Source organism: Heterocephalus glaber, unplaced genomic scaffold, assembly GCF_053883595.1.
Source record: "Heterocephalus glaber isolate CG9 unplaced genomic scaffold, H.glaber_assembly_v1.0 deba00001145, whole genome shotgun sequence".
NCBI classification, from domain to species: Eukaryota; Metazoa; Chordata; class Mammalia; order Rodentia; family Bathyergidae; genus Heterocephalus; species Heterocephalus glaber.
In genome coordinates, this window is record NW_028258202.1 from 253,928 (window position 1) to 280,731 (window position 26,804).

The 26,804-nt window shown below is 38.2% G+C and overlaps 1 protein-coding gene and 1 long non-coding RNA gene across 14 annotated transcripts in view; one reads left to right on the plus strand and one right to left on the minus strand.

Moving 5' to 3' along the window:
• The window catches only part of Taf1 (TATA-box binding protein associated factor 1), a 129,145-nt gene that overhangs the window by 57,656 nt on the left and 44,685 nt on the right, over positions 1-26,804 (plus strand). For 10 of the 11 annotated variants that reach the window (XR_015451035.1, XR_015451034.1, XR_015451036.1 and 7 more), the window contains 15 exons: positions 50-191; positions 760-890; positions 1,553-1,633; positions 10,428-10,577; positions 10,932-11,051; positions 11,294-11,469; positions 12,139-12,317; positions 13,951-14,164; positions 14,716-14,881; positions 16,620-16,831; positions 19,804-19,912; positions 20,187-20,285; positions 20,683-20,860; positions 24,951-25,018; positions 26,376-26,498. Coding sequence is in view for 8 of the 11 variants with exons in the window: in XM_087210522.1 (XP_087066648.1) it covers positions 50-191; positions 760-890; positions 1,553-1,633; positions 10,428-10,577; positions 10,932-11,051; positions 11,294-11,469; positions 12,139-12,317; positions 13,951-14,164; positions 14,716-14,881; positions 16,620-16,831; positions 19,804-19,912; positions 20,187-20,285; positions 20,683-20,860; positions 24,951-25,018; positions 26,376-26,498 (2,148 nt within the window). In the remaining 3 variants the exon portion in view is untranslated. The remainder of the gene's footprint in view (positions 1-49; positions 192-759; positions 891-1,552; positions 1,634-10,427; positions 10,578-10,931; positions 11,052-11,293; positions 11,470-12,138; positions 12,318-13,950; positions 14,165-14,715; positions 14,882-16,619; positions 16,832-19,803; positions 19,913-20,186; positions 20,286-20,682; positions 20,861-24,950; positions 25,019-26,375; positions 26,499-26,804) is intronic. The other variant, XM_087210516.1, reaches the window with a different exon arrangement.
• Positions 2,326-26,804, minus strand: part of LOC147828287 (uncharacterized) — a 91,746-nt gene continuing 67,267 nt past the window's right edge. For 2 of the 3 annotated variants that reach the window (XR_015451041.1, XR_015451040.1), the window contains 2 exons: positions 10,913-11,000; positions 2,326-9,358 (listed from right to left, as the gene is read on the minus strand). This is a non-coding gene — a long non-coding RNA (uncharacterized LOC147828287). Of the gene's footprint in view, positions 9,359-10,912; positions 11,001-25,011; positions 25,968-26,804 lie in introns of those variants that run through there. The other variant, XR_015451042.1, reaches the window with a different exon arrangement.

The window sequence follows — 26,804 nt, forward strand, 5'->3', positions numbered from 1 at the left end:
AAAATAGATTTATCCTTTACCTAATAAAATACATTTGTTTGTTGAGCAGGTCTTTATTTACCGCCTCTTTTGGAAGAGTAAAGATCGACCAAGGCGGATTCGAATGGAAGATATAAAAAAAGCCTTTCCTTCACATTCAGAAAGCAGCATCCGGAAGAGGCTAAAGCTATGCGCTGACTTCAAACGCACAGGTCTTCACTGTGACCAGCATTATTCCAAAAAATTATTATGGCTTTCCCTTAAAAGATAAGCATGGAACTCAAAAGACAGAAATCAATACCTGTTAAACAGAGAAGGTAGTGGGCTAGGAGTAGTAGCACACACCTAAAATATCACCACTCTGGGAGGCTGAGGCAGGAGGATTGCAAGTTTGAGCCCATCCTAGGTAACTTAGCAAGACCCCTGTATCAAAAATAAAAATTAAGAAAAGGATTTGGGGTGTAGCTTAGTGTGAAGGCCCTAGGTTCAATCCCCAGTACTGGGGGGGAAAAAAGGAGAAGGTAGCAAATCTAATTACTGAGGCTTTGATTACTTTTTTGGTAATTATTTACTGGGAAATTCATTGTGATTGTTGGATGTCTGTATATAAGATGTAGGAAACCTAGCATTGGGGGTTTGCTTGGCCAGACAGTCATGCTAACGGTGGCTAAGCATTTTAGTATCTAGGGCATTGCCTGAATTCAGTCTCTGTTTGCTCTCCTGCTACTGTTAGTGAATGTCAGGGCCTTTAGAATTGAGAACTCTGCATATCTTTTCCAGGGATGGACTCAAACTGGTGGGTGCTGAAGTCTGATTTTCGATTACCAACTGAAGAGGAGATCAGAGCTATGGTGTCTCCAGAGCAGTGCTGTGCTTATTATAGCATGATAGCTGCAGAGCAGCGACTGAAGGTGAGCACCTTGTTTTTAGACACTGCTTGTGCCTGTGAGTTTTTTCAGAGTTAAATAAAACTCCTTTTCATTGGCTTAGGGATGAAGGTGACTAGATTATTACCAGTTAGTATTCAACCTGTATGAGGTACTTTCTGTGTACATCAATTCTGGGGGAAACAGCAGTGTATCTAAGTGTCAGTGGGAAGGCTTAATGAGGGACTTAAAGCATATTGTTTTGCTTTGAAAATGGTTGTTCATCCAATTGGGTGGTGACTTTAATCTCTTCTTTACATGACAAGCATAAAAGTAGAGAAAGTACTTGTCAGCCTCCCAAGTGAGCAGAGATGATGATGATGAGTGCTGGAAAGGTGATTTGGATAAGGACAATATCCTTACAAGGCCAAAATAGAAAAGGTCCAACTAGGGTGGCACAAGATAGCTCTGTTGCATCTCTGCTTAGTTTTTTTATGGGCTTTAATTATCCATGTATCAGTTAAGTTCCTTGGAGTGTGGCGATATAGTATATTTTCCCATAGCCTAAGCATGTGCAATAGTGATAGATACAGTGGCGACTTTATAGAATCCATTCTCCTTGTAGAATATGCTTTGATATTCTGTATAAACCTGTGTTTGTGTTTTTCAATTGATTTTTTTTTTTTATGTATGGAATTCTCTTCCAGGATGCTGGCTATGGGGAAAAGTCCTTTTTTGCTCCAGAAGAAGAAAATGAGGAAGATTTCCAGATGAAAATTGATGATGAAGTAAGACTGTATACTCTCTTTTTCCCCTGAATGAGCAAGTTAAACTTTTTTTTTTTTGGTGCCTATTGGTCTTAGAAAATAATGGGTCTCATTTTGATATATTTGCACATGCATATAACATATTTTGCTTTTTTGTTTTTGTTTACTTTTTTTTTTTGAGACCAGGTCTCACTATGTAGTTCACGCTGGCCTTGAACTCACTGTGTAGCCCAGGTTGGCCTCAAACTTACGCTAATCCTCCTGCCTCAGCCTCCTAAGTGCTAGGATTACAGACTCATGACAATCCTCCTGCCTCAGCTTCCCAAGTGCTGGGATTACAGGCATGTGCCACCACTCCCAGCTATACTTGGATCATTTCTACCTCCACATTATCCTGCCAAATACATCTTAGTTGTTGTTGTTGTTATTATTATTATTATTATTTTTTTTTTTTTTTGGTGCTAAGGAACTACTCCAGGGTCTGCTAGGCACACACACTACTACTGAGCTCCATGCCTAGCCTCATTTATATTTATTTTATTTTTAATTTTGGGGGTTGTGGGGGTTTTTTTGTTTTGTTTTTTGTTGAGACAGGGTCTTGCTATGTAATTCAGGCTGGCCTTGAACTCACTATGTAGTCCAGGCAGGTGATCCTCCTACCTCAGCCTCCCAAGTGCTGGGATTACAGGAGTGTGCCACCATGCTTGACACTCTTTTTTAAAAGGAAACAGCTTTATTGAGGTAAAACAGACACATAATAAGTTGCATATACTTATAAAGTGTACTATTTGACATGTTTTGGCATGTGCTTAAACCTGAGAAGTGTGAGATCCTTACTACAAGATAGGCTGATTTGTCATCACCAATTTTCTTGTTTTTTTTTTGGTGGTGGTGGTGGTACTGGGGATTGAACCCAGGGTCTTCACACTGAGCTATATTTTTAGCCCTTTTAAAATTTTGTGTCAAGGTAGGTCACTAAATTGCCCAGGCTGAGTTTGAACCTCCATTCCTCCTTCAGCTTCCCAGCATACTGGATTATGCACATGTGTCACCACACCCTGCCTACCCCCAAAAGTTTCTTTGTGGCCCTTTATAATCCATTGTTATGCCTTCTCCTTTCTCATGCACTATTTATTCCCTGGCAAGCATTGATCTTTGTTTTGTAAACAGTTTTATTTTGTTTTGTTTTGTTTTGAAACAAGGTCTTACTGTGTAGCTCAGGCTGGCCTTGAATTCAGTAAGTAGCCAAAGGTTGGTCTCGAACTCATGGTGATTCTCCTGCCCCAGCCTCCCAAATGCTGAGATTACAGGCCTATGCCACCACACCGGCAACAGACATTTGAATTGCTTCCATCTTTTGGCTGTATTTTTTTTTCTTTTGGGTGCCGGGGATCGAACTCAGAACCTTGTGCTTGTGAGGCAGGTGGCAGAATCACTGAGCCTAAATCCCGGGCCCTAGTGTTACAGTTTTAACTCTTACATTTAGGTCTTTGATTTGTCTGATTTTGGTATATGTTATTAAAAGGTAAGGGGCTAGCTAACTTCATTCTTTTGCATGTGAATATCCAGTTTTTTCAGCATCATTCAATGAATTTTTCCAGGTTATTGTATATATCAATAGTTTCTTTTTATTGTTACAGAGTATTCCATGGTCGGTACTACTATAATTTGTTTTATCACCTTTGAAGAACATTTTAGTTGCCAGTTTTTGACTATTATGAATAAAGCTATTTTATAGTCTCTTTCTCTTGGGTAGATGCCTAAAAGTGGAATTGCTGAGTAATGATACAGTAATTATTTGCTTAACCTTTGAGGAAACTTTTTCTACAGAGGTTGTACCATTTTACATTCCTATCAGCAGTGTAGGAATGTGTTCTGGTTTCTCTACATCCTCAGCAATGTTTGTTATTTCCTTTTTTTTTTTTTAACTTTTTTTTTTTTCTTTTTCTTTTGGTACTGGGGAACAAACTCTGGTTCTTGCGCTTGCACAGCAGGCGGCGAAACCACTGAGCTAAATTGCCGACCCCCTTTTTTTTTTTTTTTAAATGGCCCTGCTTAGTTATCAGGTGTCCTGTCACTGTGCTTTTAATTTGCATTTTTTGGGCTACCACTCGGGACCCCTCCTGCCACTCAAGAGCTTTCCTATCAATAAATATCTTCCTACTTTAAAAAAAAATTTGCATTTTTCTAAGCAGGTATTGTGTTGTGTGACTGCAGTCACAATTACTCTGGAGGCTGTGGCAGGAGGATCTCCTGAGCCTAGGATTTCCAGGCCAGCCTGGACAGAATAGTGAGACCTCATCTCAGAAAAAAGAAATAATTTGTATTTTTATAATTGCTAATGATGTCTTTTCATGTGTTTTTTATCTTCTTTAGTCAATCATTCATCTCTTTTGTCCATTTTTATTTTTAACTGCTTGCTTGCCTTATTTTTATTTATTTTTTTGAGACAAAATTTTTTTTTTTTGAGATAGAGTCTCACTATGTAGTCTAGGCTGGCCTTGAACTCACTGTGTAGTCCAGGCTGACCTGGAATTTGTGGCAGTCTTCCTGTCTCAGCCTCTCAAGTGTTGGGATCACAGGACTGCACCACCACATCCAGCAAATTGCTTGTTTTTTTACTGAAAGTGTGTGTGTGTGTGTGTGTGCGTGTGTGTGTGTGTGTGTGTGTGTGTGTGTGTGTGTGTGTGTGTGTGTGTGGTGTAAGGGAGAACCTAGGGCCTCACATTTGGCCAGGTTACTGAGCTATATCCCTAGCCCAAGGGTTCTTTTTTCTGCATGAGTCCTTCTATTAGGTAGATGATATTGTTTTAACAATGTCTTATGAGCTGGGCTTGGTGGTGCACACCTACAATCCCAGCACTTGGCAAGCTGAGGGAAGAGGATCACTGCCAGTTCAAGGGCAGCCTGGACTATATAGTGAGTTCAAGGCTAGCCTGAACTACATAGTGGGACCTGTCTCAAAAACGCAAAAACAAAAAAAACAAAACAATGTCTTATGAAGAGCAGAAGTCCAACTTGTCAGCATTCTTTCTCTTTTGATACTTTTGCTTTTGGTGTTATACCTAAGAAATTTTTGTCTGACCCAAGGTTATAAGAATTTTTCTATGTTTTCTATTAAAATTTTCATTTTTAATTTTTTTTGCATCAACTGGCAAGAGAGGACATGAGAGAGAGTTTCATTGTTTAGATTTTAACCTTTAGATCCAGTTTGAGGGCTAGAGATGTAAATCAACGGTAGAGCACTCGGCCAGCATGAAAGAAGCCCTAGGTTAAATCCCTAGTAACGTGGACACACACACAAAATTGCTAGGCTGGGTTTGGTGATGTATGCCCATAATCCCAGCACTCTGGGAGGCTGAAACAGAAGGATTGCAAATTCAAATCCATTCTGAGCAATAGTGACTTAGACCTTGTCTCCAAAAAAGGTCTAGATCCAGTTTGAGTCATTTAGGGTAGGGTACAAGGTATGGGTTAAAGTTCATTTTTTCCATGCAAATGTTCATTGTCAGCACCATTTATTAAAGACTTGAATGATCTTTCAAAACAAAAATTTGATCATATAACTCTCCTACCCAGAAACTTTCTCTGGTTTCTCTCTCTCTTTTTTTTATTTAGTTTTTTGTGACAGGGTCTATGCAGTCCAGGCTGGCCTTGAACTCATGGCAGTCCTCCTGCCTTAGTCTCCCAAGTGCTGGGATTATAGGCATGTCCCACCACACCTGATTGCATTTTTCTTAAAGAGAAATATCCTTTAACATAATTTACAAAGCTCTGCATGATTGCATCTCCTATCAGTGCCTGTCTCTAAGCATCAAACATACTGAAGTTTATTCAGTTTGCTAAATTTCTTTTTCCTGCCTCCCTGAACAGAATTTAGCTGTTATTCCCTCTGCCTGAAATACTTTTTGTTTCTTCTCTACTATGTGACTTTCAACTACAATTATATTCTCTTAGAAGCTTTCCCTGACTCTTGATCTCATTCTCTGTGTTCAGACTGATTATCCTTCCCTTCTTTTGTGCATATTTCTGTCTCGTCTCCTTCCTTCCTTCCTTCCTTCCTTCCTTCCTTCCTTCCTTCCTTCCTTCCTTCCTTCTTTCTGAGATAGAGTCTTGCTGTGTAGTTCAGGCTGGCCTTGAACTCAGATTAATCCTGCTGCCTCAGCCAAGTGCTGGGATTATAGGCTAGCACTACCATGACTGACCCACATCTTATACTTTCTTATCATGGCACTGATTGTGTAGTATTGAATTGGTTGACTGTTTTCTTTTTTTTTTTTTCCTCCCATTAAGTTTATCAGTACATTTTAGGTATAAAATACAATTACATACATCATTGGGATCTTGTACCATTACATGAGTATCATGGTTCTTTTTTTTTTCCCTCCCCTGCCCTCCCTTCACCCCTTCCACCCTTCCCTATTTGCAAAGACTTTGTGTCCATTTTTTTCTTTTCTCATATTTTTTCTTTTCCCTTCTTTCCTTTCCCCTACCCCTCCCACTTCCCCTGCTCCTTTAGACATTTAATTCCTATTAACACAACATCAATTACACATTTTTAAAATTACAATATCAAGATCTAGGAGACATTACCACAGATTTTACAGAATTTAAAAGGATATAGAAAGCATATTACAAAAGTCTTTTTTGAAATAAATTTGACAACTTTTAAGAAGTACCTCGGAAGACAAATTAATGACACTAACTCTGGAGGAAATATAAAATTTGAATAGCACCTATTAAAGTATATTCCTAGCTTGAAAACCTACCTATATGACAACAACAGGCTCGTATACATTTTAACCAATAAATTATATCAAACATTTAAAGCAGAAAAAAAAAAAAAAGGAACACTTCTCCCCTCATTTTAAGAACTCAACATTGTGCTAATCCTAAAACTGGATAAAGATAATAGAAAAAAAAAGTATGAACCTAGAAATTTGTTTAACAAAACAAACTGTTAGAAGTCAAATCTGGCAGGATGTAGAAAGTGGTTTTATTATAGGGATGGCAGTGTTGGTTCAGCATTGGAAGATCCACCCCCAAAAGTCATCATTTTAACAGAGGAAAGGAAAAAGCCATATGATCCTGTCACTAGTTGGAGAAAAAGTATTGGACTAAATTCTACAGCTGTTCATCGTAAAAGCTATCAGAAGACTTGAAGTAGAACAGAACCTTCTCAACAGATTAAAGACATGTACTCCATACTTCCAGTGAGAACGCCTTATGTGAGTGGAGAAGATACAATGGTTTATCCTTAAGGTGGGGAACAAGGGCAGATATGCCTACTCTTCATCTGTCCATTAAAATTTGAAACATAGGCCCAAACCAAAATAGTCTGGCAATAAAATGACACAGTTAGGATAGGATTGGCAAGGTAGAAGCAAAATCTTTCTATGTAGATGAAATGATCATCTACAGAGAAAATACTAAGAAATCTCTAGAAGCCCTTAGCCAACTTGTATTTGAATTTAGCAGGCTTAGAAAAGACAAGGTATGTATAAAAATTCAGGTCTGTGTATACTTTCTATAAATGAAGAATTGGATATTGAAATTTAAAAGTTATGTAGGAGTACAAAGGACCTAGAAAAGAAAAAAGAAAAAGAAAAAAAAAACAGAGTTGGAAGACGTTTAAAACCTAATTTTAAGAGTTCTTCTAAAGCTACAGTAATCAAGGCAGTGTTGGTGTAATGAAAGACATATAGATCATTGGAATAAAACAATCTAGAAATAGAACCACATGTATATCACATATATGGTCCACTGAGTTTTGAAAGATTATTTAACATTAACATTTTATAGAATATAAACTTAATTCAAGAGCCGAGGAAAAGATAGTGTTTTCAGCAAATGGCACTAGAACACCTGGTATCCGTATATAAAAAATTAACCTCAATCCTTTTTTTCCATACATAAAAATAACTTGAAGGGATCTATGAACCTAAATATGAAAGAGTAAAACTTTAAGAAGAAATTATAAGGGAAAATGTTTATGAATTCAGAATAGGCAAGAACTTCCTAGGATACCAAAAACATGATGTATAAAAGAAAAAAATTGATAAATGAGATTCCATCAAAATTTAGAACTTTAAATAACATTGTTAAAATGAAGAGTAGTCCTTAAACAGACCATATTTACAATGCATATAACCTATGACCAGAATATATAAAGAACTCTTACAGCTCCTTAATAGACAACCCAATTAAAAAGTAGACACAAGAAGATGATAAATAGCCAGTGCAGTACAAGGAAAGTTGTGCAACACTAGAATAAGAAAAATACTCAGTACAATAACAAGATTGAATTATACACTCATTAGGGAGATGAAGTTAAAAGTTTTAAAAGCCTTGTCATGACCTTTTCTTTTTGTTGGATTCTCCCCCTTTGCATTTAATTTGTCACGCCCAACAGATTCATTCTGCTGGGCTTCCTGGGGTTGTGATCCTCATTGTCTTTTCCTAGAATATTGTCTAAAATGTTTTGGGAGTGTTGGTTTGGTATTCATGAAGTTCCTAAGGTTCTCTCTTTTTTTTTTTTTTTTTTTTTGGTACAGGGATTCAACTCGGGACCTTGCACTTGCAAAGCAGGCGCCAGAACCACTGAGCTAAATTCCCGGCCCCCTAAGGTTCTCTTTATCATGAAAGTATCTTATTTCTCCATCAATTTTGAAAGATAGTTTTGCAGGGTACTTCAGTCTGGGTTGGAGGCTGTTTTCCTTTAGGGCTTGAAATACATCACTCCAATCTTTACTTGCCTTGAGGGTTTGCATTGAGAAGTCTGCTATGATTCTGATGGGCTTTCCTTTGTATGTGATTTGTTTCTTTTCTCTCACTGCTTGTAGAATTTTGTTCTTCTGTTGAGTTTCTGGAATCCTAACTATTATATGCCTATGTGTAGATTTTTTTTGATCAAGGCTAGCTGGAGTCCTATATGCCTCACTTATCTGTATGTCAAGTTCTTTTTCCTGCTTGGGACGTTTTCTGCCATCACTTCTGTGAATAGTTTTTTTATGTCATCTGCACTCTCTTCTGTTTCTTCATTGACTCCAATCAGTCTTATGTTATTCTCCTTTGCATCGTCTAGCAGCTGCTGGATTGCTTTATTGTGGTCCCTTACAATTTTAAAGAAATTTTTCTTTTCCTGGTCACTAATTGCAATCTTATCTTCTGTATCTGAAATTCTGACCTCACATGTGCTCATTCTGCTGCGTAGACTTTCAGTGGAGTTTTTAAATCTCCTGGAAATCTGTTTGCATCTGTTTTATGGATTCCATTTGTTTCCTGTGTTGGGATTCCATCATGTTCCTCAGATCCTCTTTTTTTTTATCTGTGTCCTCTCTAGATTTATTAACCATGTCTTGCACTATGGGCACAATCTTTGCTGTTATCTGAGAAATTATTTCTGATTTCCTTTTTTCCAGATCCTCTTTTGTTGCCAGTTCAGGGAGTCCAGGTGGTTGAGTATCAGATTCTTCCATCTTGTTTCCCTTTGGGCTTGCTGTAGGTGATCTGGAAGTCTGTTTTTGAGGCTTGTTTACATGTCTTCTCATTTCCACGGGGGGGGGGGGGGGGCGTGTGCTGCTGGTGCCTGCGAGGCTCACCTCCTCTGCCCTAGGAGCGAGTGGTGGAATGGTGGCAGGGAGCCTCCTGGGTTGACTGTTTTCCCTCACTAACATAAGGTCCATGTAAAAGTAGTCCCTGTCATATAGTAGTTATTCAATAACCATTTGGTAAATGAGCGAATGTCTGTAAAAAGAAACAGAAGATGAGGTCAGAGTGAAGCTGAAAGTGTTTTGACTGTTTTCACTGTACAGAAATGATAAATATTTGAGGAGACAGATATGTTTAATCTAATTTAAACATTATATAATACATACATATACCCAAACATGATACCCCATAAATTTGTAGCTTTTCTTATATATCAGTTAAAATAAAACATTATAGTACATTTTTGAGATGAGAATGAAAAATGAGTGGAAGAATTTCAGAAATTAAGGTTTATTTTCATTAGCCTTCATGATTGAATCTTGAATAGAGAATTGACTATTTTCTAGCAAATCAGGTATATTCTTTTTTTCCCCCTATGTTGAAGATCAAACCAGGACCTCATACAGGTCATGTATACTCTTGACTAGTCTATGTGGTCAAGCACATTCACCGCTTGTCTTAATTCTCAAATTATTTTGTAGGATCAGTAAATACTTTTTAACCAAACCAGGGATAGAATGGGCTTTTTGACCAAACCAGTGGCAGGGATAGAATGGGCTTTGGTTTAATGCTGCTAGGTTTGGAACCAGTGCTTTTGAAAGTAAACATATTTTAAAGAATCCACTTGAACAATTAGACAGTCAAATAGAGTGATCATTCTAGCTTTGAGCATCATTCCAGTTTCAGTATATGTGCTGCTGAAGCAAGCACAAACTTTGAGTATCATGAGTATGGGGGCAATACTATGATTGAGATTCTCGGCCTTTTGGCTAAGATCAAGTGTAATACTGTGATTGAGAGTACTCATTCAAGTCCTAGGGATATGGGGCTGAAGGATACCACCATTCTTAATATTCCTTACTTTGGTTGAGCTCTTAATTTCTATTCAATATCATGATTTAAGTAGCATAAGGAAGAAGAGAGCTGAGTACCGGAAGCCGTGTTTTACTGTTGCTCTTTGTAGATAATTTAAGAAAGCATGAAATTATTCATTATAATTTTTCTTCCCTCCTAGGTAATGGCTAAACATAGAATAATTGTTTCTTTCTTTTCTTTTTTTTAATAATTGCTTCTTATAGCCTCAGAATCTTTTTCTGTACTTTAGGTTCGAACTGCTCCTTGGAACACCACAAGAGCTTTCATTGCTGCCATGAAGGGCAAGTGTCTACTGGAAGTGACTGGGGTGGCAGATCCCACAGGGTGTGGTGAAGGATTCTCCTATGTAAAAATTCCAAACAAACCAACACAGCAGAAGGTAAGATTGTCTGGATTTCTAGAAGTAGAAAATTAAAGAATGACTTAGAAGTGGCGATGAATAGTATGGAGGATCTAGAAAGTAGTGGAGTTGGTAAAATGACTTAGACACCTCATATGAATAGTTCAGCTTTTTAGAGCTGGGTATGGTGGTACACACCTGTAATCCCAGCAGTCAAGGAGGCTGAGGCAGGAGGATCACAAATTCAAACTTAATCTGGGCAATTTAGGGAATTAGTGAGACTCTGTCTCTAAAAAAAAATTTAAAAGGGCTGGTGATATAGCATGGTAAAAGGGCCTGGGTTCAATCTCCAGTTTGACTTTCAGGATACTCACCTGGTTTTGTTTGAGGTAGGATGATAAGGAACCTCAGCCAGTGAAGAAGACAGTGACCGGAACAGATGCAGACCTTCGTCGCCTTTCTCTGAAAAATGCCAAGCAACTTCTGCGTAAATTTGGCGTGCCTGAGGAAGAGGTGGGTATGGAAGAGGGAAACTTGGGAGCTCCTAAAGGCTTTGTATAGCGAGGGAAAGGCTAGCAGGCAGATGTAAAGAACTATCTGCAGAACTTTGTGCTATAGGTTGTAGTAGGTTCTGGATACTTTTTCAGAAGTTAGCTTTCCTAAAGCTGTCTGTTTACTCTGCTTTGGATGATTTTTTTGGGGGGGTCTGTCTCTCTCTAATCAGGAGCCTTGGTTTATGTCTCTATGTCTCTTAGATTAAAAAGTTGTCCCGCTGGGAAGTAATTGACGTGGTACGTACAATGTCAACAGAACAGGCCCGCTCTGGAGAGGGGCCCATGAGTAAATTTGCCCGTGGATCAAGGTTTTCTGTTGCTGAACATCAAGAGCGTTACAAAGAGGAATGTCAACGCATCTTTGACCTACAGAACAAGTATGTTATTTTAGTGCTGCAGAAAATTCAAGCTGGAAAGAGAGGTCTCAGATACTGTTTAGTTTAAATTTTGTGATGTTGAGGATTAAACTCAGGGCCTTGCACATGCTAGGCAAGTACTCTGCTATTAAGCTACATCTCCAACCTGTTCCCTGTTTTATAATGAAGAGGAGATCACCTAAAAATATGACTAGGTAATCAGGTATCTGAGATACTAGTGTAGTATATTTTTGTTATACTGTTGCTAGAGTACCTGCTCTCTTCAAAACAGCTTGCCATAAGTTGTGAATGTTCAAGGGCAACTCTTACTGCCTTCTTGGTCTTGGCCTCACAGCCATAACAGTAGAAATGGGTGACAGATAAGGGGTTTTTTTCTGAAGGCTTAGTTGTAAGATACTGGTAATGTGCTATTAAAAATGACCCCTGCACTGGTTTCTCATCTTCTCTCCAGGAATATTGAAAGTTATGGCAATTTTGTAAACTTTTCCTCGTTGACTAAATGTCTGTGAAAACTCTGTAAAGAAGTTCTATTTCTTAGTGGATTTTGAATATGCCTTTTTAAGGTTGATTCTCCAGTTTTCTACTCTTGTCTACAACCCTGTTCACTCTAGCTGTCTCTATACTTTTGTATTTCTCTTGGTCTTTATTTAACTTTTTTTTTCTTTTGAGGGTTTTGTCATCAACTGAAGTCTTATCAACTGACACAGACAGCAGCTCAGCTGAAGACAGTGACTTTGAAGAAATGGGAAAGAATATTGAGAACATGCTACAGAATAAGAAAACCAGTTCTCAGCTGTCACGTGAACGAGAAGAGCAGGAGCGGAAGGAGCTACAGCGGATGCTACTAGGTGAGGGTAGTGGCTTCATAGATAAAAAAGAACAGGATCAAAAAATATAAATAGGGCCGGGGATTTAGCTCAGTGGTGCCGCTGCCTGCCTTGCCCCGAGTTTGATCCCTGTAACAAAAAACAAAAGAAAAGAAAAGCCTGCAGATAAGATAGATTTCTACAATCTAGACTCTAGGTTTGTTTGTATACAACAAATTAAAGAGGCTGCCTTTGTATCAGATACCTGGCCAAGCCAGGGCGATAAGTGTTTACTTCAAGTGTGCTTTCTGAGTATTCACCAGGTGAGTCTAACCTGCATTAGACATGCCTATATTATAATATTATAATATATATTATAATATTATAATAGAATATATTTCAAAAGGAAGTTTTCGTTGGTTATATACATTAACTATACTATATATTTTACATGTAGCCCACAACAATTTGTCTTTGCTCAGTGTGGCCCAAGCAAGCCAGGTATGTCCAGCCTTCAAGTCACAGGTTGGACATGCCTGTGGGTAACAGTTTTTAACGTAGAATCTGTGTATAGTTTTGGGAGATTGTACTTGAACCTTTTGTAATTACATGTAAAATTCTGTGCATATCTGCATTTTTTTGGGAGAAAATTCATGGCTTTCAGAAGATTCTCAAAGGAATCTTAGACTCCTGAAAGACTTAAAAATCACCAAAAATTGCAGAAGTTGAAGGTGAAGATGATGGTAATGAGCAGAAATGGTTTGGGACATGGGGAAGAAAGGGTTAAAAATCAAGACTACCTTAAGATTTCACTCTGACTGGAAAGATGTTAGTATCATTGATTTCAGAGAAGCAGGTTTAGGAAGAGAATGTTTAATGTGTGGGATTTGAGGTCCCCATGAAACTTCACGAGTATAGATGTCAGACACTTGAGAACTTGGATGTAGATACTGAGAAGATAAACAGTAAAAATAAAGATTTTAGTAACTGTTCTCATTCACACTAGTATTCTTTTGATTTCTCCCTCTCTGTAAATGTTTTATGTAATTTCATTGTTCTGGCTACTTTGTAAAGATGTGATATAACCCTTCCACAGTGTGGTTTTTTTAGGTCTTTCTAGTGTGGTCTGGACCAAGGTATTCACATTACACGGAGATTAGTTAGAAAGGTGGAATCTTGGGTCTTTTTCAGACCTACTGAATTACAATCTACATTTTAACAGTGCCTCCCCCCCCCCCGTGATTCCTATTCATATTAATTTTTGAGAAATATATAGTAGGCCTTAAGATTCTGGACGTACTTCTGTGGTGTCATTTTTCCTTCTTTGGGTGCTTGCTTGGGTGTTTCCATCATCACCTTCTTGCTTAGAATTTTCTGTTGCCCTTTTACTCAGAGGAATCAGAATATAGCTACTGCTCCTCTTTCTCCTCTAGCAGACATCTAGTTCTTTGAGTATTTTGGGGAACTTTTTGTACTTGTAAAAATGGCAATTAACGGTGATAAAATGAAATCAAGAAAGGACCAGTCAGTGTAGTCTTGGGCTGGTGGTAACTTTGAGGTTTTCTTTAAAGCCATAGTTTTGTGGCATGTTGAATTCAATGTGTCCACTCAACCCCAAGAAAACAGCCATTTGAGCGGTAGGGGGAATGTTTGGAAATCTCTTTCTACCTTGCAGCAGCAGGCTCAGCAGCATCAGGAAACAATCACAGAGATGATGATACAGCTTCTGTGACTAGCCTTAACTCCTCTGCCACCGGTCGCTGTCTCAAGATTTATCGCACATTTCGAGATGAAGAAGGGAAAGAGTATGTTCGCTGTGAGACAGTCCGAAAACCAGCTGTCATAGATGCTTATGTGCGTATACGCACCACAAAAGATGAGGAATTCATGTGAGTTTTATTTGCCATTTTCAATTATGATAGAATAATAATTGTAGGGAAGGGGTCATTGCTTGAGTTTTATTTATAGGATTCTGCACAGTTGTCCCTAGAAGTCTGTCATAATTGGGAACCGCCTTGCCTATACATCTTTGGGTTTGAACAGAGCCATATCAGCAGAAAAATTCATGTTTGCTGCAAAGTAAAGGCATACCTTTTTTTTTTTTTTTTGTCATTCCTGGGGATTGAACTCAAAGCCTCACACATACTAGGCGAGTACTTCTACCACTGAGCCACATCACAGCCCCAGGTATATCATATTTTACCAGGGTTCTTTGCATTTGGTTGTTTGGTAAAAAGTTTAGGGATTACTTAGGACTTACTGTAAGAGAGAAGTCTATGCAGATGAAGGGCTGACTAGAAAGAGAGTTGGGAATGGCAGGTTTTCCCTTTTATTTCAGCTTGGACGGATTATTTTAGTTCTGAGATGTTAGCTATTAGGACAGTCTTCTTGGTTTAGGTTTCTTATGGTCCTGTGATTTTTTTCTCCCCCTGCTGTTCAGTCGAAAATTTGCCCTTTTTGATGAACAGCATCGAGAAGAGATGCGAAAAGAGCGGCGAAGGATTCAAGAACAATTAAGGAGACTTAAGCGGAACCAGGAAAAGGAGAAGCTTAAGGGTCCTCCTGAGAAGAAGCCAAAAAAAATGAAGGAGCGTCCTGACCTAAAAGTAAGTGTAATGTGGCATAACCACAATTTAACAAAGCAAGCGAGCATACCTTTTCCCTTAGCTTTCATACCTTTTCCCTTAGCTTTCATTATCCTCCCTTATTGAGAATGAGAACAGTATTGTGGAAAGCTAGTTTGCATTGATTTGGCACTTTGGGTGTTACCAGTAATAGTGTGAGTGATTCCAGCACCCATCAGACCCAATCTGATGTCACTGTTCTTATCAGATGTCACTTATACTTCCTTTGAAATATTTCTGTGAGTTAATAGGTTTAGTGGATTTTTCACTTGCATATTTGTGTGTGTGTGTGTGTGTGTGTGTGTGTGTGTGTGTGGGGTCACATCTTTTTTTTTTTTTTTTGCTTGAAATTTTCTATTGCCTTGTTACTCAGAGGAATCAATATAGTTGATGATGAAATCCAGGAGCTCATGCGTGCTAGGCAAGCATGCTACCACTGAGCTACATCCCCTGCTTTTTAAAAAATTGTACATATTTTAAAAAGCAACAAGACATGCACCGTGGCACACACCTGTAATCCCCCTACTTAGGAGGCTGAAGTTGGAGGATGACAAGTTTGAGGCCAGCCTGGGCAGCTGTCTCAGAATTTAAAAAAGGGCTGGGGTTGTACTTCAGGAGTAGAGTTCCCCTGGCTTCAATTCCCAGTAATAGGGGAAAAAAGCAACACAACTAAAACATGTATAGGATACAAATTGTTTTGCACTTGGATAGGACTTGCTGAGCATGGTGGCACATGTCTGTAATCCTAGCACTCTGGGAAGCTGAGGCAGGAGGATTTTAAGTTCAAGCCTAATCTGGGCATTTTAGTGACTTAGCGAGATTCTATTTCAAAAAATAGAAAGGGCTGAGAATATAGCTCATTGTGAAGGCCCTGGGTTTAATCCTTATTACCAAAACAAAACAAACCACCAATTTAGGACTCCGGGCATTACCATGCAATGTGACTGTAAAGTATACCATAAAATGAAGCAACTGTGGTACAGTGGAAAGAGCCATGGACTTGGAAACAGAAGATCTGGATTCAGTTCTGGTTCTGCCACTTAATAGCTCTGTGATCTTCACCTCTCTAAACCTGTTTTCTATAAAATGATAGTCTCTCACATTGTTGTATTAAATGAAGTAAATCATGGGAAGCACTTGATGAATTGTATTCAACACATGTGTAATTAACATGTATAGTCATTAAATGTTTTAATGTTTCTTTCTATATATGTGATATTAGATAAGTGTGATATGGTATTGGCCCCATTTTACAAATAAAACTGAGTTCTAGGATACCCGAGCTACTCAATTGAAAAACTGAGATGGAGATTTGATACTATTGAGCCTTCTCCTTGTTTTAACTGTAGCCTATAGGAGTCTGGCTAGCTAGCTGATTATGCTTGGACTTCCAGCAGCCATTCATCTGCGGATTTAATATTGTCACAGTTCATGACTTACATTGGAAATGAAAATCGTTTCCCTTTTATGCCTCACTTGAATGTTTTAAAGAAATGTTTAGTCTCTGGATTTCATTTTATCTTTCATGTGTCATTTTCATATATGGACTCCAGTGGCTTCTATTGATAGGTGTATAACCATTCTAATTAGAGCAAAAGTTCTGAAACTGTCTGTTTCTCCTTTGCCTTTACCCTGCCTTTACCTTGTTTTTACTTCACCTGCTTACCTGACATATTTCAGCCTGCTTATATCTGACAAGTTGATATTTTTTCTTTTGCAGCTGAAATGTGGAGCCTGCGGTGCCATTGGGCACATGAGGACAAACAAATTCTGTCCCCTTTATTACCAAACAAATGCTCCACCCTCCAATCCTGTTGCCATGACAGAGGAACAGGAGGAGGAGTTGGAAAAGACAGTCATTCATAATGATAATGAAGAACTTATCAAGGTTGAAGGGACAAAGATTGTTTTGGGGAAGCAGCTCATTGAGAGGTAAGAGCAGCAGGAAGTGGTGTGGGAGAGAGATGTCAGAGGTTGATGATGTTGGTGGGTGGCAGGGGTAGATGTGATGGTGTTCTCTGAAGTGGAATTGAAAATACAGGAACTTTGGAGTTTTCTCAGTAATGTTTGCCAGTAATGAAAGTAACAGCACTCATTAGGTTCCACTACTTGCCCTTGGGTGTGTTACCTAACATTTCTGTGTCTTAGTTTGTGAATAAAAATAAAACCACTTTTACCAGGTTAGTTAAGTAGATAAAATGAAAGAGACTGTAAAGCACATTTCGGTGTCTGGCATATAGGAGATGGCAGTAGATGTTAATTCTCTTTTCCTGTTCTACTTCTAGGCATTTGTAATAATTGCAAGGTTCCTAATGTCAGTGTTCTGATAGACCATCCAAAAATATTGAGGAAACATTAACTATGCATACATATGTCTCTTGGCCTCTGAGAGTTTGATAATAAAATGGAGAAGTTTAAAAATTTTTCTTGTTTAGTTTGAAAGTTGCAAACCAATAGAAATGTTAAAAGAATACAATCTATGCTGGGTGTGGTGGTGCATGCCTGTAATCCAAGGATGTCGAAGACTGAGGCAGAAGGATCCTTGGGAGTTCAAGGCTAACCTGAACTACATAGAAAAACCCCTACTCAAAAATAACAACAACAACAACAACAAAAGAATACAATACACTCTTCTAAGTTCAGTAGTTCATATTTTGCCACATGTGCTTCATTGTTATATGCTTTTTTTTCTGAACTATTTGTAAGTTGCAAGCATCATGTTTCATTGCCAAGTTCTTTAGCACTTGGGATATACCAACATGGTACTATTCTCATAATACCTAAGAAAATTAACAGTAATTCAGTAATATGTAATAATTTGACCTTATTCAAATTTTTCTAGTTGTCTCGATGTCCTTTATTTCTCCTCCCCAATTCTGGATCCAGTCTTGAGTCCAGACATTAAATACATTTTGAGTCTCTTTATTTAAAACTGTCTTTTCCACCTTTTATATTTTCATGATACTGATTTTTTTTTGCTATTTTTTGTTTGTTTTGTTTTGTTTTATGAGACAGGGTCTCGCTATGCAGTTCAGGCTGGCCTAGAACTCTGTATAGCCCAGGTTGGCCTCAAACTCATGGCAATCCTCCTGCCTCAGCCTCCCCAGTGCTGGGATTAGAGGCATGTGCCACCACGTCCAGCTATTTTTCATGACACTGAAATTGTTGAAGAAACCATGCCAATTTTCTCATAACTCACTTTCTGGATTTGTCTGATTGTTTTCTTAATGGATTAGATTCAGACTAAATATTTTTGGCCAGACATTTACATAGATGATATTGTATACTTCCTCTGTTACCTCAGGAAGCACATGTTAGGATTTCCCACTATCTTCAGGTCTTGGAATAAAGCTGTATTTTCTCCTTTGTAATTAATCTTTGGTGACTGTCCCTTTCCCTAACAATCTTACTGTAGGTTTTAGCGATCATTGCCTGACTCCGTTATTTCATTGAGGGTTAAAAAAGGTGGGTTTTCTAAATCTAGCATTTCTTCTATTTCTCCCTTTAAGTGTATTACTATGGATCCTGAAATTCTTCCTTTAATATAGTTTAGGCTGGCCTTGAACTCACTGTTATCCCAGACTGGTTTCAAACTCACAGCAGTCCTTTGCCTCATCCTCCCGAGTGCTGGGATTGCAGGCGTGTGCCACCATGCCTGGCAACATCATTAATTTTGATGTGTAGTGTCCTAAATTTGACTCATTTAAGCCAGATCCTATGTTCTTTTGAAATGACTCTATAATCTTGGAGAACTTCTTTGCTCCTGGCATTCTTTGAATTTTCCTTGTCCTGGACCTAGAGTCAGCCATTTTTCTAAGGAAACTGAGTTCCTTTTTAGAAGGATCAGTATTTAGAGGTATTAGATATGATCCTACCACTGACATGTCATTGCTTCTAAACTTTTTTTAGAGAACAGAACTAGGAAGTACACGTATTTTAGTTTAGTTTATTAGTATATGTGTGTAGTACATAATGTTTACATTCTTTTTGGGAAGTTTGTACATGTACATAATACATCTTAATTCCTTTTTTCATCCCCTCTCCTCCCCATCTCTTTATTTTTGGTACTGGGGATCGAACTTGGGACCCTGTGCCTGCAAGGCAGGCAGCAGAACCACTGAGCTAAATCCCCGGCCCTCCCCCCCATCTCTTGATCCCTTTTCTTGTACATGTTTGCAATACATATTGTTTACTTTGCTTGTGTAGAGTTGGTACATGTATATAACACATCTCAATTCCTTTTTTTATCCCACACCCCTTCCCTGCCTCACTCTTCTCTACATGTATTTTATTTATTTATTTATTTTGGTACCGGGGATCGAACTTGGGACCTTGTGCTTGCGAGACAGGCAGTGCCACCACTGAGCTAAATCCCAGCCCCCTACATGTATTTTAAATTTCAACTTTTTTTCTTTTTCTTTTTTTTTTTTTTTTGAGATAGGGTCTCGCTATGTAGTTTAGGCTACCCTGAACTCACTGTGTAGACCAGGCTGGCCTTAAACTCCAGGTGATCCTCCTGCCTCAGCCTCCCCAGTGCTGGGATTACAGGCATGTGCCACCATGCTTGGCTACTTAAATCACAACTTCATACTGATACTTTTGATTCAAATTATATAGTACCTACAGACTGAGTCCTCGTCCTCCCCCATTTCATATTTGTGTCTTTTCTCTGATTATTAACATTAATATATTTATTCATTTGTTCTGCCTTATAAGTACAAAGTAGTTTCAGAGTTACTATACCAATGCTGTTATTTAACAAACCTATAAATGGGTTCAAGATGTTTTTAGAATTTGTTATCCTTGGTTATATACTGCTGAAGTTATACAGTTGGCTTTTTCTTGTAGTTGCTTTTTTCTTAGGAAGTAGGGGCTGCATGCTATGAAAGTATTATTAATTGCAGTGCTGATGAGGTTCGCAGAAAATCCCTGGTTCTCAAGTTCCCTAAACAGCAACTTCCTCCCAAGAAGAAACGACGGGTTGGAACCACTGTTCACTGTGACTATTTGAATGTGAGTTTCTACATTGCCTCCTTCTGATCAGATAGGTTCTCATTAATTTCCCTAGCCTTCTGTGACATGGCTTTGACAGCCTGAGAGTCTCCCTGTAGCCTTTCCCTAAGAAAAATATTGTTCACTATAAGATTTCTGTTTTTTGGTCAAAGTATTCTGATCCCCCCCACCCCACCCCGTACTGGGAATCAAACTCAGGACTTTGCACTTACAAGGCAGGTGCAGTGCCACTGAGCTAAATCCCCAGCTAGCATTCTGATTTCTTGTTTCTTAGAGACCTCATAAGTCCATCCACCGGCGCCGGACAGACCCTATGGTAACACTGTCTTCCATCTTAGAGTCTATCATCAATGATATGAGAGATCTTCCAAATGTGAGTTCATTGCATCAGCTATCTACAGTTGGGATGGCAAGGCCCTTTGTTTTACCTGTGATTTCAGATACATAGAGGACAGTAGTGTACTTAGAACTCCTAATTCTTTGGGATGTAGTTTTTTGATATTTGTTTTTTGTTGTTGTTTTTTAGTAGTTTAGTAAAGGGAATAGATCTGTTCCATAAAAAAAGATTCCTTTGAAAGCTAGCCGGGGATTTAGCTCAGTGGTTCTGTTGCCTGCCTTGCAAGCACAAGGTCCTGAGTTCAATCCTCGGTACCAAAAAATAAAAAATAAAAAGTTAATGGCCAGGTAGATGGGCAAAATGTCACAGTCTTCAGGTATGGGCTCTGGCAAGTGTTCCTTGCTCATAAATGATTCTGGCTCTGTTTTCACAGACCTACCCTTTCCACACTCCAGTCAATGCAAAGGTTGTAAAGGACTACTACAAAATCATCACTCGACCAATGGATTTACAGACACTTCGTGAAAATGTGCGCAAGCGTCTCTACCCATCTCGGGAAGAGTTCAGAGAACATTTGGAGCTAATTGTGAAAAACAGTGCAACATACAATGGTAAAGATCATTTATTCCTTGGCTGCAAAAGTCACCTCTCAGATCCTTAATTATCCCTTACTGGTCCTAAATTCAGACTAGATTAGACTGACTGAAAAAACTACAGTTTAATTGTGGGTATGAAAATCAGGTAATTTATTTACATTTTATGTCATTTACTATATATTGCTTCTTATTGTTGCTGTATTCTCTAGAGAATTTGGAGTCTTTATGTTGAAATGAAATAGTTGCATAGGGAGTAGTGGGAGGAAGAAATAGGCCTAGGTAAGTAGAAAAGAGATACATTGAGTGGGGGAGAGAGCCTATGCAAAATACTGTATGTGCTTCTGACCATATTTGCCGTGTATGTCTTTGATTCACTTCACAGATGTGGTATAGGAGCAGTTATGTGTCTACTTTGTTAAAAGCTGAAAAGGCAAGGAGGAAGAAATCTGTTTCTGAGTCTTTTGGTGGGAGTCGTTTAAGACAGGATCTCACTTTGTAGTTTTCAGGCTGGCCTCGAACTCACAGGGATCCTCCTATCTCAGCCTCCCGAGTAGTGGAATTACAGGTGTGCACTACTATGCCCAGCTGTTTCTAAGTCTTAAAGAGGGGAAACAGTACAGCTTCTGCATGTAAAGGATGTTCTCTGGTTTATAAGTGTAGAGATTCAGAGTAGAGAGAGTATGGATCATTGCATTGCCACTTACTAATTGAGTTACGTGGATAAGTTATTTAACCTCTCCTAGCCACCTCAGTTTTCTCACTTGTAAACATCGGACAACAGTAGTATCTAGATTTTAAAACCTTTCACAAACCACCCCAACCTGTTTATCTAGTCTCATCTCCAGTGACTGTCTTCTATACTCTCTATAGACTCCTGCCACACTCAACATTATAGTTCCTTAAATATCCCATGCTATTTCTTCCTGTCTTTGTAGTCTTTTCCTTCTCTTATGAAATGCTTTCTACTTCCCTTTTTTGGTGAATATCCATTCATATCTCTAGGCCAACTCATGTCATCCCTTTATAGACTTAAATTGCCCCAAATATTCATTTTTTTCTCCTCTGAGCCTCCTAGCTCAATTAAATCAACTTTTATAGCTCTTACTATGCCAAAATTATGTCTGGCCACTTTGTGATCTTCTAGAAAAACTGTGTTATTTATTTTGATATTTCCAATGCTGAGTAGAGTGCCAGGCTTGTATAAGGGAAGAATAAATTTGTTAGGTCCCATTGTCATTTAAGTTACAAGGATAATTAAGCAAAAATCAGATTGTAAGGGGAGTGAGAAGGTAAGCACAGACTATGAAGATACAGAACTTAAGGGTACCCATGGGTCATTAAAGTAGAAATGTTAGTTAAAAAAATAGTAATTTAAAAATTTATCACAGATTTATATTTTCCTCTGGTGTTTATTCTTTTTTCTTTCTTTCTTTTTGGTTTTTGAGATAGGGTCTTGCTATGTAGTTCAGGCTGGCCTTGAACTCACTATGTAGTTCAGGCTGGCCTCGAACTCATGGCAATCCTCCTGTCTCAGCCTCTCAAGCACTGGGATTATAGGTGTGCACCACCATTCCTGGCTATACTTTCTCTCTCTATCTCTCTCTCTTTCTCTCTCTCTTTTTTATTTTTATTTTTTTGAGACAGGGTTTCAGTATACAGTCCAGGCTGGCTTCGAACTCATGGCAGTCTTCCTGCCTCAGCCACCTGAGTACTGGGACTATAGGCATGGGTTACCACGCCTGTCCCTGGTATTCTTTCTCATACCAGATGTTGATAATAATATTAGTAATACCATCAGTGACACTTGAATTATTTTCTTCATTTCATGTTTGAAATGGGTACTGCTGTTATCTTTATCTTCATATTCAGGATCAACATACAGGCTGCTATCATTTAAATAACTTTGTAAGGTGGTCATGCAGTTAAAATGTGGCACAATAAGTTAATCTGGGTATATCCATGCTGCATATATTCTTTTGCCTTTTTTCTTCTCATTCGTGCCTTAAAACCCTACACATACCTTCTGCTGAAGTACTGTACTGGCATCCCCCTAGTTGTTGGACCTTTTGGCCATATTTCAGAATTTTAAAAAATTCAAACAGCATCTTTATTAAAATGCAGTTCATTGGGCTGGGGATTTAGCTCAGTGGCGCTGTGCTGGCCTCGCAAGCACAAGGTCCTGAGTTCGATCCCCTGTACCGCCAAAAAAAAAGGTCATTTACCATACAGTTTACCCATTTAATTTTCTTTATTTTATTTTATTTTTTGGTACTGGGAGTTGAACTCAGGGCTTCACGCTTGCCAGGCAGTTTACCCATTTAAAATGGCCCATTTTAAACTGTGTGTGGTACATGCCTGTACTCATAGCTGTTTGGAGGCTAAGGCAGGAAGATTGCAAGTTCAAGGCCAGCCTGAGCATTTAGTGAGACCCTGTCTCAAAAATTAAGCAAAAAAGGGGCTGGGGATGTAGCTTAGTTGTAGAATGCTTGCCTACCATGTATGATGTCCTGGGTTCAACTCCCAGTGCCATCAAAAGAAAAAAATAACAAAAAAGCACCAATTTCAACATGTCATCCATATTATAGCATGTGTCAATACTTCATTTCTTTATATTATCACATAATATTTCATTGTATAGATAATACCACATTTTACCTGTTCATCAGTTGCCTGTACTTTTTGGCTAGTACACATTTTTAAAACTGTATTATAGAAACTTAGACATAGATGTAGAGAGAAGAGAAAATAAACCTCAGTGTACCTATCCACCCAGTTGAACAATTTGTCAGTATTTGGCCAGTCTTGTTTAGAATATATTTCCATATTTGTACCATTTCATCCATAAATAATGTGTTGCAATGATTTACTTTCAAGTCATTTTCTTTCACTAATCCAAAAATTTTCTATAGTAGGTACGATATAATTTTCTTACATTCTCATCATTGGACATGTCAGAGTCATTAAACATTTGTTGAATAAATAACCAAATGAATGCTGAATTAAATAATTAGTAGTTGAGAATAAGGTTGAGGTTTAGGTTATGGAGAACATTAATACAAGGAGTAGAGACTGCAGGAAGTAGAATTATTGGCTAAATTAAAATGTTTTCATTATTCCTATGATAAGCTTACATCAGGGCAAGCATATTCAGAGAGTGTAAGAGATAGGTCAGATGGTTCAAGGATTTTCTGAAACTATAAGGATTTCAAGGAAACTGAAATGATAATATGATATATGAAGATTTTTTTTAATAACAAAAGCTTTGGATTAGCCAGATTCAAGAGCATCACACATCACAAGTTATGCAAACAAAAGTTACAGTTATAAATTGTATCTATTAAGTGCAGAAAAATTATAAATTAATCATTGATTTCTTTAGCCATCTTTTTAAAAATTGTCATTCCCATCCATAAAATTATTTTCACGATATTAAAGGCAGTTGTAATACTCCCATGTATGGATGCATACAAATACAGTAAATAAAAGAATTTAGTTTGTTCATTGATATTGTATACCTGTTAGGTATTAGGCACTGAATAATAGAGATAAAACTAGTGTATCTGTCTAACCCAATAGCTAAGCTGGTGTCTTGCGCATATTAGGTGGGGTTTTATTTTGTTGTCATTTAGTTTTTGAGATAGAACTATGTAGTTTTCACTATGTAGTCCAGGCTGGCCTTGAACTTACTGTGTAGCCCAGGCTATCCTCAAACTTGCAGTGATTCTCCTGCCTTAGCCTTTTGGGTTCTGGGATTACAAGCATGTGCCGCTGTACCCAGCCAGAGCACCTCTGGGTGCCCAGCTATGTTTGTTTGTTTGTTTGTTTTTTGCAATACCAGGAATTGAACTCAGGACCTTGCCCTTGTGGTGCCACTGAGCCACATCCCCGGCCCCCAGCTATGTTCTTAAACATGCTGAAAAGGTGGCGTGCTAAAAAGGTGGCGAGGCTTTGGCAGGTTTTGTCTCCATTTATTTTTTTAAGGCAAGAAGGAAATCTTTTAATGTTTTAATAGTAGCATTGTAACAGGAATTAGTAAAGCAGGAGTTAGGATTCTATTTATTGCCTCCATTTTTAATGAGCTCATTTCTTACTCTTTTTTCTGTAGGGCCTAAGCACTCATTGACCCAGATCTCTCAATCTATGCTGGATCTCTGTGATGAGAAACTCAAAGAGGTAAGATACTTAGAATGAGAGAAAGGCTGTGGTATATGAAGGTGGGGTAGGGAAGTTTAAGGAATAGGGAATTTCACAGAAGGAAGAGTATATGTGGGAGTGCTTGATCTTTAGTAAGTGAAAGCTGGAAGGGACTTTAGAAATTACATAAGCTAATCCTTTTGTAGATGGAAAAGCTAGGTCCATAGAATAAAATAACTTGCTGTGGGCATCATAACTATTAAATAGTAAAAGTAGGATCAAGATCCAGAATCTATATAACTTTAGAGAGGGCAAAGGAAAGTGACTTCCCAGGAATTCACTGGTAGCTAAAAGAGACTAGGCAATGTTTTAGCAAGGAGGTATTTTAATTTTTTAAAAGATGAACAAGTTTGATCCCCAGTACCAAAAAGAAAAAAACAATCATAGCACCTTAAAAGTTTACAGAAATATAATTTTTTTTTTTGTATTTTGAAATGGGGTCTTGCTATGTAGCTCAAGGCTGGCCTCAAACTTGTGGCAATCCTGTCTCAGCCTCCCAAGTGCCGAGAGAGTGCGCCACCATACCTGGCTAGAAATACAATTATGATTATAATACTGAAGTAGAAATTTCACAAAAGAGAATAACTGGCTAGTAAACATGAAAAGATTCTCAACTTGATCATTGGAGAGATGCATATTTGAACCACCATTAAATGTCACTGTGTACCCACTAGAAAGGCTAGAATTACTGATAAGAGTAAATGTTGAAGATGTAGAACAATGGAAGTATAAAATTTTTCCTAGTACAGAGTCAGAAATGAATTGGGTTAAATTCCCTTATACAAAAGTCACTAGTCAGTTGGGCATATTGGCACACACCTGTAATCCCAGCACTTGGGAGGCTGAGGCTGGAGGATTGTCACGAGTTCAAGGCCTACCTGGGCTACATAGTGAGTTCAGTGCCAGTTTGAACTCTACACAGCGACACCTGTCTCAAAAAAAAAAAAAAAAAAGTAGTAATGTTGTGTTTTCAGCAATAGTTTTACAGAAAGCACGATAGTAAAGCCTAACTTGATAGTAAAGCCTTTTATTGTGGGAGCTAAGCTGTTGTTACCCAGAGATAGGTATTTTTGTGCTGTACAAGGATAGAATGTAGAATACCTAAGGAAGTTGTGAACACATTCCTTTTGACCCTTTTACTGCAGTATCATTTATTTAGACTTTGTGTCTAGAACTGAATAATAGATGATTCAAAATTAAGCTTTTTAGGGCAAAAGTCATAGACAGCTAGCCAAACTTTAAATTATTCTTAGCTTTTCTATGGTGGTCACACCTCAGGGAAACCTCTATCTTGGCTTTTTGTTGTTGTTGTTGTTGTTTGTTTGTTTTATTTCAGAAAGAAGACAAATTGGCTCGCTTAGAGAAAGCTATCAACCCCTTGCTGGATGATGATGACCAAGTGGCATTTTCATTCATTCTGGACAACATTGTCACCCAGAAAATGATGGCAGTTCCAGATGTAAGTTAGCAGTTCTGAGCCTTGGTATATGTCAATAGGAATAAATACCAATATGTAATTTTAAATATCATCCTCTTTGCTGTGTGAATATATTATCATTGAAATAGAAAAGGCCAGGATATTTTGGTTAGAGAGGTTCTTGCTTTCTGTTGTTGACATTCAGTATTTTGATGCTTCTGAATAGCCATCTAGAGAAAGGATGCCTCATAACAGAAGGCCTTTGATTTAGAGGTGCTTGTATAAAACCAACACTTTGATAATTATCCAGTGTTTGTTGTCTTTTTTTTTTTCCATTTGCAATTGTAT